General features: G+C 39.5%; 2 protein-coding genes across 2 annotated transcripts in view; one reads left to right on the plus strand and one right to left on the minus strand.

Annotated features, from left to right (window-relative positions):
• Window positions 1-1,158: 1,158 nt before the first annotated feature.
• Window positions 1,159-10,143, minus strand: part of LOC116300676 (F-box/WD repeat-containing protein 9) — a 15,645-nt gene continuing 6,660 nt past the window's right edge. Inside the window, exons 3-11 of the mRNA XM_031709588.2 lie at window positions 8,578-8,821; window positions 8,378-8,499; window positions 7,566-7,660; window positions 6,855-7,000; window positions 6,033-6,158; window positions 5,421-5,525; window positions 4,988-5,056; window positions 4,413-4,542; window positions 1,159-4,187 (exon numbers count right to left, since the gene is read on the minus strand). Of these exons, the coding sequence (XP_031565448.2) occupies window positions 4,453-4,542; window positions 4,988-5,056; window positions 5,421-5,525; window positions 6,033-6,158; window positions 6,855-7,000; window positions 7,566-7,660; window positions 8,378-8,499; window positions 8,578-8,821 (997 nt within the window). The 3' untranslated portion in view covers window positions 1,159-4,187; window positions 4,413-4,452. The remainder of the gene's footprint in view (window positions 4,188-4,412; window positions 4,543-4,987; window positions 5,057-5,420; window positions 5,526-6,032; window positions 6,159-6,854; window positions 7,001-7,565; window positions 7,661-8,377; window positions 8,500-8,577; window positions 8,822-10,143) is intronic.
• Window positions 8,868-10,143, plus strand: part of LOC148910900 (uncharacterized) — a 2,358-nt gene continuing 1,082 nt past the window's right edge. Inside the window, exon 1 of the mRNA XM_089030391.1 lies at window positions 8,868-10,143. This exon is cut by the window's right edge and continues 1,082 nt beyond it. Coding sequence (XP_088886517.1) covers window positions 8,989-9,945 — 957 coding nt within the window. The 5' untranslated portion in view covers window positions 8,868-8,988 and the 3' untranslated portion in view covers window positions 9,946-10,143.

The following is a 10,143-nucleotide window of genomic DNA, read 5'->3' on the forward strand; positions in this document are numbered from 1 at the left end:
GAAAGAAAGAAAGGAAGGAAGAAAGAAAGAAAGAAAGAAAGGAAGGAAGAAAGAAAGAAAGAAAGAAAGAAAGAAAGAAAGAAAGAAAGAAAGAAAGAAAGAAAGAAAGAAAGAAAGAAAGAAAGAAAAAAGGATGTAGTGATCTTGGGTGACTATATTAGCACAGTGGACGAGAAAAAAGTTTCGTGCAACACAAGTTCTCTTCATGAAGTGCATTCGGAAACTCAGAAGAGGTGATAAAACTCCCGCTCGAACTCCGGAATTATTGAAGAGGCACTTAGAGAAACTTTGCTTCAACTTCTGCTTCTGAAGAACTAATATAGAAGATAATACTTCTCTCAGTCAGTCAGTCATTATGCTCTCTTGCCGGAGCCGATATTTATTTGTGATCGCATTATGGCAAAATCAAGTGAAATCGTTGAAAGTGAACACATCAGTTAAAAGCACCACTTACAGTAAGCCGTTTTTTAGATGTCTGTTATCGAAGTCACAATGTTTTTATGTTTTATCGACTTTCAGCAACAATATATTTAAGAACTGAACATCGCTAAACCAGCAAACAATACTAACACGCACTCAGCCTTAATCATCTTCAGAAAACACCGCGGAAGCAGTGCGTTAACATTTTTTTCGCTCATTCTTTGTAATACGAGAATGAAGAAACGGAAAACTTTTAGCTCTTCATTGTGCATGTTATTAGCTCAAACATTTTTTATCGTATACGGTGAAGGTGAATCGCTCTCAAACCAACCCAACTGCGTGGTACGAGACTCTAGCTATTGTAGCATGAAAGTTTTATCAATTCGCTCCTTCTCTGTTGCCTGTAAGATCAAACAGCTCTGTGAGCTGGAAATTCTGTTGGCAGACAAGACTTATGCAACGCATCTGTAAGTAAATCTTAGAACGATAGGCCTACGCGTACTCGCGCCCTGCAAGTCGATAAAAAATGATCTTAAAAAAATTTCACACGATTTTTTCTTGAGAGACGGGTGCGCATCCACACTGTACCGTTGTTTAAAGGCAAAGATGAAAAAAGACGAATGTTAAAGATATTACACGAAAGTTTGCAATTTTTTTGGGAGGTTACGTAACGGTAACATTTGTTTCTCGCGATTTTTGGAATGCCAAAATTCAGCTTATTGGTGTGTTAACATCACTTTTCTTTTAATATTTAATAAAAACTCTGTTTATTTCAGATATTTGTCAAACAATAATTTACAAGTTCTGCCAGATAGCTTTTTGGCTCGATATCCAGACCTCGTATACTTGTAAGTATTAAGCTAGCTCTGATGTCAAGTATAATACTCAACAAACGAAATAAAATGGATATATTTTATAGGGTCGTGGGGGTGCAAAATTCTTTTTTTTTTTTCTAATCAAATTTTTCGGCCGTGCGGTGTTGTTTAGTCTCCCTCACAGCCGCTTTCAGTGTCGTCACTGCAAGAGAAAGCGTTGCGTGACGACACTGAAAGCGGCTGTTGGGGAGACTAGGTGTTGTTAGGAGAAGAAATAAATTGATTTTCTTACTAACTCACTCCTTTAGTGAGGCGTCCCCATTTAAGCCCTTTAGAAATACGTTTTGTTGTTTAAGTTTCAAGAATATTGGCGTTTCAGATCCATTGCGCATAACAAGATCAGAAATTTGAAGTATGACGCGTTTAAAGGCCTTAACAACTTGAAAGCTCTGTAAGTATTAAACGATACTTTCGTACACAGGTAGCCCAAGCTTAGTTTCTGTAGTGTCCTATTATAAGGAAATGTATGGAAATTCATCAAAAATTTCAATAAAATCATTGAAACGTGAAATAAAGCCCCGAAATTTTACCCGATCGTTGAGAAATAGCACTTCTTTGGCTCTTCGTGGTTTCCATACATTTCCTTATAATAGGATACCACAGAAACCAAGCTTGGGCTACCTGTGTTTCGTACACTACAATTGCTTACTATCAATCACGTGTCTTTTTGGAGCTGACTGGGGGGCAAACAAGCGGTTGACTGGGGGGCAACTAGCGGATGCTAAGTCAAAACATATCAAAATAAGTCCTCGAACTATTGTATTTGACTATTTTCACGACATCAAACCAGAAAATAAGAGATCAAAACAACCTCCAGGATTCTATGAGCCATCAGAAAAGAGCTATTACCGGAAGTGACGTCTATTGATAGCGACCTATATACTTAGCTTTGTTACCTTGGGCGCAATGTTTTTTGCACTTCAGACCACGCGTGTCATTCCCTAGAGTACCATTTCTTTATTTAACAGTTGCGCATGAAAGGACATAAAATAGAGCGCATGCAGTGAAACTATGAAATAAAAACAAAGTTTATACTGAGGACAAATAGTACTTTTTAGTGACTAATAGTTGCTATCACTCAACCAGAACATTCGTTGCAAAACATGGTTTTAGCCCACCCCTCTTCACTCTTCACTCAGTAAAAAATTCACTACCCTCTTATGAAGTCACTAAGGACACCGAATAAAATGAAAAAGGCTCGACCCTTTACAAAAGTTTAAATTTATACTGACCCTCCTCTCTGAAGCCGCAGCCCTTCCCTCAAGATGGTATACCTCAAGGACACTTATTAGATCCATTCACCATCACGCGCGACATTGCGAGCAGTGTGTCAAATTACCTAAATCTTGCCTGTACAATTCTGTGCTCTATAATTTCTAACTTTCACTTTCTTTCCTTTTTTCTTCTTCTCACAGAAGACTTTCTCACAATCCTCTTCGTTCGATGAGTGGAAATCTATCGGGCCTACTTCCCTCGCTGTCAGTTCTGTACGTTACAGGGATCAAGCACTGGGTACTGGAGAAATCATTTCTTCAGTTGCCTAGGTTAAAACTTGTCAGCAAACTCGTCCTCCTATCAAGGGTATCCGAGTCACGCTGCAGATATTGTTCATTAACTCGAAACAATTTTAGTTGGTCACCTGAAGCGCCTTACGTTTTAAAAAGAGGATGTCATTTACATACATTTCGAGTCAACAACCTCTCAGTTTTGGCGCAAACACTCAACGGTACTTATTTTCATGTGCAGTACAACAATCACAAAACATTTGTATGTGTAAATAAGAAAAAGTACTACTACCACGAGGCGGGGAATACGTGTTGGGGAACAACACTTAAAGTAGTCAATTGTCAGTCTTTTGTAGGGAGTGTGGCAGCGCTGCTAAATCTTGTCGTGCTCTTGAGCATCATAACGTCTAGAAGCCTTCGCAAGAATGTTTCAATGTTATTTATATGCAACATGGCGCTGAGTGACTTGTTTGTAGGGATTTATATAGTGAAGATTGGAGTATATTTAAATAGCTTTTCGTTTTTCGAAATCCATACGAATTCTCGTGAAAAATGCTTGAAGATTGGTTTTCTGTGGATGTTAGGTCAATCGGGGGGCGTAGTTACATCCTTCTTGTTAACTCTAGAGAGGTATCTTGTTATTGTCTACAGTCTTAAACCAGACGTTCGAATCACTCGTCGCATGGCTATGATTTTGATCTCCGTTTGTTGGTTGGTGGCTGTCTTTCTGACTTGCTGGGCCCTTTACTATAACTATTTCGCTAGAACTTTCTTATGTGTTCCACTTCGCCTTAGATATAGTATCAATATAATTTACCCATACGTTTTCACGTTGACAATAGGTTCTGTAGCAATATTGCTGTACCTGCTATCCTTCTGTTTGTACATTCATATTTACATTACCACAAAGCGTGCAGCTCAGAACGCCGGCATCAGGCGAGAATCCAAACTCGCAAAACGGATTTCAATCTTGGTTGGAAGCAATATTATCTTTTTTCTCATTCCGGTTTTTTTCTTAGCTATTACAGTTGTCTCAGGTGGTGAGCCATCTGTTCGTGAAGTCATAGGAACCATGTTCGATGTTATTCCTGCATTCTGTTTAAGCCTTAATTCATTTCTTAATCCAGTTATACATGCGTTTCGAACAGATCTCTTTAAGAATGTCTTGAAAGAGAGATTTTCTGTGATTCGAGGCCGAGTTAGGTCTATATTGCCATCGTTTGGTGGATTATCATTGAGAGCATTTAGCGTATATCCCATTGGGCAAAGCACAGAGAAGAGTAGAGTAGAGCTCAGAACTGCACAGCAAACTACAGAACAGCACAAAACAGCACAGCACTGACATCAAGGCACGGCAAGGCACAGCACAGCTTGTAACATATTACACCTTAAAGCATAGCAAGACATGTAACGTTATGTAGCGTAGCGTAATGTTTGGCAAAACAAAACAACAAAAAAAAAAAAACAACAAAAAAAACAAACAAACAAAAGAAAATCAAACAAAAGAAAATCAAAACAAACAAAAAAAACAAACAAACAAACTTAGCGAGCAAGGAAAAAGGAGAGAAAAAATGGAACTGCAGAACAGAAAACAAATCTACAGATTCCTTACCACCAAAGTTTTATTTCACAATTCACTGCTAAGTTCCAAGTTATTCAATAGGATGTAAAGATTTGGGTCTCCAGATCCCGACCGTTAGATCACTAGATGCTGATGCTAACACTCCACCATTGCTATGTACCTTATGATAATATTAAAATAAAAACATAAGTATATAACATTATTTGACCAACTTTAAGCACGCGCCTAAAAATACTCTTACAAACGATTGAAAAATTGTAATGACAAATCATTTTTTATCATTTCAAATAATTTAGTGCAGCAAAATTTAAAAGCATAGTATTCCTGGAAAGTCTGATAGACTCAAACATAAAAACTTTAGGTACCAAGGTGTAACTTGAGGCACTCCACATTCTAAAAGAATTTGGAATAAATACACAAATAAAATGGAATAGATAATGAGAAACCATCTTCAACAACTTTTAGAAACACCGCACTTTTGAAACAATTTTAAAGATTTCCATGTAAAAGTTAAGGTCCCAAGACGTACCTTGGGGAACTCCACATTCAATATAAAATATGAAATAAATAGATATCAAATTAATAAAATACTGTGTGGTACTTACAGATGCTACATCTCCAGCGTGTTCATTAAAAGAACATATTTTAACTGGCACCCTTGACGGTTCTAGAATCTAAAACGCAAAAAATTGAGAATTCGAAAAAAATTGATAAAGAACCGAATTTCGAAGAATGTGCGAAGACAATGTGGACGCGACGCAATGATGAGAACCACTATCACAAAGCCGAGTACATTAAAAGATTGCAAAAAGATGGCACCTTTTGCAGTCACGGTATTCCACGTCCCTAACGTCAGAGCATACGATATCGACAGTATGCCAATAGCATATTATTGCGGATATGATATGCGGTGACCCTGACGGTGTCATCTTCAAGGATTTTAGTTGGGTGATAGGGCTTAAATCTCACACGCTTTGATTAGTTCAACAAAAGTCATCATATCCGTGACCGTGACCGTGTAAAAATAGATAAAAATACCTTAATAGAATGGTCACTAGATGCTGCCACTATAGCCCCGCCGTAGTGACACAAGCCACAGATCTTGCCTTGCAAACCAGCTTCGTTGCTACAATCACCAATTGTCTAGAAAGGAAAACGGTCCGGCACAAAGAGTTGGAAAACGGGCGAGGGGCAGGAGAGACTCAGGGGAAAATCAATTGTCATTTTCGTTAGGGGGCTTTCATTTAATAGCACTTTGGAGGGGGGTTGGGAGGTGGCAAAATCACATGTAAAGCTTTACAAACATAACCCAACCCCCTTCCATGGTAGAGGCAACAATTGCATAACCCCCTTCATCACCCTGCAATAGTTCCCAACCCCTCTCAATATGTAATAATCCCCCTAATTACTTTCTCAAAATAATATAACCCCAACTACAAGTTTGCCAACCCCCCTCCCCCTCACCCTCCCCCTTCATTACCCTACAATAGTTCCCAACCCCCATCAATATGTATAATCCCCCCTCATTAATTTCTCAAAATAATGTATATTATTATGCTATTAGTATGCTATAAGTTTGCAGACCCTCCTCCCCCCTCCTACCTCCCCCCTCCCCCCAATGCGCTAATAAATGATAGACCCCTTACTAACCTCAATTATCTCAAAAGAGTCAGCTGTAGTATTGACTAAGTAAATCTGTCCTGCTCTGCCCCCAAGGCGAAGATAGTTGTATCCTGCTGAAGAACTTCTACATATACAAAAGGCAGGGCTCTTGAGCTGGATTAAATGACACGAAAATTGCTTTTAGGAGAAGAATATATAAACAACACTTGGAGTTGACACTCTTCTGTAGATAGTGTCTGGTCCCATCTTTCTTACCATTCGTTCACTCTTTCTCAAGCTCTCAGTGGAAAAGGTACACGTATTTTTCATTTAAATATTTTTTTAGGAAAAAATGAATTGCATCCCTTCTAATGAAGATAAAAGAACATTATACAAAGTCATTATGTTAGTCGACATGCATGACTGAAGCAATAAGGCCAAATCTTAAACTCTAAAAAACTTTTTAACAACTTATTTTACAACAATCATTCCCCGTAAGCAGCTCTTCAGTGAAGATTTACCTCTACACTCACTACCACTACATTCTAGATATTTACAACATATAACACTCAACTTACATGTTCATTTTTACAGAAGGGGAAAAACCAGAGAACCCGGAGAAAAACCTTCGTGACAATGGAGAGAACAACTCACATCAAACAAACTCAACCCACATATTATCCAGCTGGAACCCGGACAGGTGAAAGGCGAGTGGTAAACTACGACGCCACCCATCAAACCATAATTGCGCTTAGCCTCGAATCCATGAGTTGCTTGTTTTGTTATTTTAATTTCAGCTTTTGTTTTCCGACCTCAGAATAGAGGCTACGCCCACATACACTGGAGTTTAAGAGTCGTGAATATCATTACCGGTAAGACTTTGAAGACGGAACATGCTCTGCGGTCATACACGCACATGGTTTTATCTTCACTGCCTGTTACGATGAAGCGATCATCCATAGATAAACACAGGACTGGTTTTGTATGGTACCTCATTTCATTGACTATACGGCAGTCTTTAAAAAAATAATGAAATATTATGAATATATGAACACAAATAAGGACCAACTTTAATTTAATCAAGAATGACTTCTTTGGTAAAACACAAGAACAGTGCCTAGAGGCTTTGCTGACTAACTGCCGACTGAATTTCAGCCATTCAATGCTCCTCGTTACCAGATCTTCCTCGGTTGTCGTTCCTCCCCATCAGAGGCTCTGGGAAACCCTAGAAAACCCTCTTTCCAAGACAAGCATGGACAACCCTTTGACAACAAATGGTGAACAAAAACATTCGATTATTCTATCAAAAAGTAGATCTATTGTTCTTCTTAAAAGCCAATCAAATCAATCAAATTGCGAGAGTTTCTGGGGTTTCCCAGAGCCTCTAACGGGGAGAATGACAACCGAGGAGGATCTGTAAAGGAGAATGCCATTCAATGGTAGTTTGTCACTGACTCATCCCCAGTTCTCTCTCTATAATATCAGCCATGCGCAACGTTGACCCCCCCCCCCCCCCCCCCCCATCTCCTTATAATGTAATGAAGTTGGCTCTTGGGTTAGGCACTAGGGGTGTTGTTATACCTCTTAAATCAAAAATTCTAACATGTTTGTCATAGCTTCCTGTTACGAGAATATCTTGTTGCCATTCCATGCATAACACAGCAGCTTTGTGATTACTAGAGTAAAACAAAAGTGAAGTTGAAATTACTATATATAACATCTTCTGAGCCTCCCACCCTTTAAAACTGAAAAACCTAGGATTAAGCATGGGTATACTCTATGAAACTACATGGCATATTTTGGCCACAGGGCGTAGTCAGAGTTTTTTCAGAACATCAGTAACTCACATGACTACTTAGGTGTTTAGGTTTCTACAGCATGAGGATGGGGGGGGGGGGGAGGGGGATGGGTGGGGCACAGCACTGGCCACATGTGACTGAAATGCTAACTTAAATTAACCCAGTTTTTTCCTCAACCTAGGAGTAGACCCACAGACCCGAGCCCTTGTAGTATATTAATTAAGCAGCTCCACTTAAAGGACCAAATAATAGAATTCCACTGTCCTGAAAACTGAATTTTGTATATTTTGAACCCTCCAAATTCATTGCCTGGAAATTGCTTCTTGAGATCATCTCCAAGACACAGATTGAAATTTCAATCATCCTTAAGGCCAGTTTAGACGGCACGATTTTCGCCTACAACTATCGTATACAACACACTTGTGCCATCCTACAACTCTACAAGCCTACAACTCGCCTACGACAGACGCGAGCATGTCGTATACAATAGGTTGTAGGCAAAAATTGTAACGGTCTAAACTGGCCTTTACATGTGTTAGGCAAATATTGCCAAATATATTATAATTAAAAAAGCTTGTAGTCATTTGGACCCACCGGATTGTAGTCATTTCAACAGTGTTGCTCTGCAGGTCCCATATCTTGACAGAGTTGTCCCATGAACCTGAGCACACTCTTGGTGACCCAGTGGGGTCACTAGCTAAGCACCACACCCAGCCCTGAAAGATATTATTTAAAATTTTACCTCTTAGCTGGTAGATAAGCAATGTCCCAGCAATTAATAAATAATTCTGTACCTTGTGCCCATCCAAATTATGAATAAGTGCATTATTTTCATCTCCCTGTTTTTTAAGAGATGCAAGGTTCCACACTCCAACTGATCTGTCCCTTGATCCCGACACACAAAGCCTCCCTCCTGCCATTACGATAGCCGCATCGACTGGTGCAAAGTGATTTTTCAACTGAAAAAAATCAAAGTCTTCGCTTGGGTTTCTCCAAAACTTGTCCATGTCTTCATGATCGACGCAGACTTTCTTCCAGCTGAGGATTGACATATGATAAAGATATTTAACATTAAGCATATTCTTGGTTTTCACTCACGTGACTAACTGCTTGACGACGGTTGCTATCCGCCATGTTGGTGTCGCATATATATAAACAAAGCGTATCGAACCACGTCATTTCACGGGTGTATAGCAACTTTTGTCATGGTTCACTGTATTATTGTAGGCTGTTCAAGTAATAGCAGAAAAGATACGGCTATAGGATTCTTCAGGATACCTTCTGTTGTTGATAAACAAGGAGAAGAAGCTGAAGAACTGAGCAGAGAGAGACGAGAAAGATGGATTATGGCGATAAGTCGCGACGACATACAATGGAAGAATGTTCTGAAAAACGAGAGAGTTTGTGGAAGGCATTTCGAGTCAGGAAGGCCGGCAGCAGCGTGGGATAGATTCAACAACGACTGGGTGCCTACCTTAAATCTTGGTAAAACTAAATATCGCCAAGTAAATAATGAAGCCGTGGAAGCGAGAGCTGCCCGATCAAAGGAAAGACGAAAGAGGTCTCTTGAACAGCTCGAGTATGAGGCTGCTGTTAAACGCCAACAATTAGATGCTAGTGGATTGCCCCTCGAAAATATCGACTTTGCAGAGGGTCCATCTACTGAAGAAGCTGTAGAAGAAGAAGGCCAAGCTTTAAATCTGTGTTCGAGCTGTGATCATGATGATTCCATGTCCTGCTCTGTAAGTCAAACCAACTCATGCCGCGTCCATAGCGTCTTCGTCCAGACTGAAAACGAAAACTGCCAGACTACATCTTCTATGTCTCAAACTGAGGAGTTCGAGTATATGTTTTCGGTAAATGGATATCAGCCTCCAACTAAAGATTATCTTAACACAGACGATAAAGTTCGGTTTTATACTGGATTGCCTTCCACTGAAATTCTGTTGACTATCTTTGACCACGTTTCTACAAGCATCACTCGGCGTAGTCAAACTCTTAGCAAATTTCAGGAATTTGTCATGGTTCTGATAAAGCTTAGACTTAATATACCGTTTCAAGAACTGGCATACTGTTTCCAAGTATCTCTACCAACAGTATCCAGGATTTTTTCTTTGTGGTTGATTGTAATGGATTCTCGTTTGTCGCCACTCATTTGCTAGCCAGACAGAAATCAGCTATGGGAAACTATGCCAATGTGTTTCCAGCAAGCGTTTGGCAAAAAAGTGACTGTGGTCATAGACTGCTTTGAAGTTTTTATTGATCGACCAACTAATCTTCTAGCCCGGGCACAAACTTTTTCGTCTTATAAACACCACAACACAATAAAAGTATTGATTGGGATTACCCCACAAGGAACC

Source organism: Actinia tenebrosa, unplaced genomic scaffold (assembly GCF_029948245.1).
Source record: "Actinia tenebrosa isolate PJP-AT-01 unplaced genomic scaffold, QUT_ActTen_1.0 PGA_scaffold15__27_contigs__length_11533743, whole genome shotgun sequence".
NCBI classification, from domain to species: Eukaryota; Metazoa; Cnidaria; class Anthozoa; order Actiniaria; family Actiniidae; genus Actinia; species Actinia tenebrosa.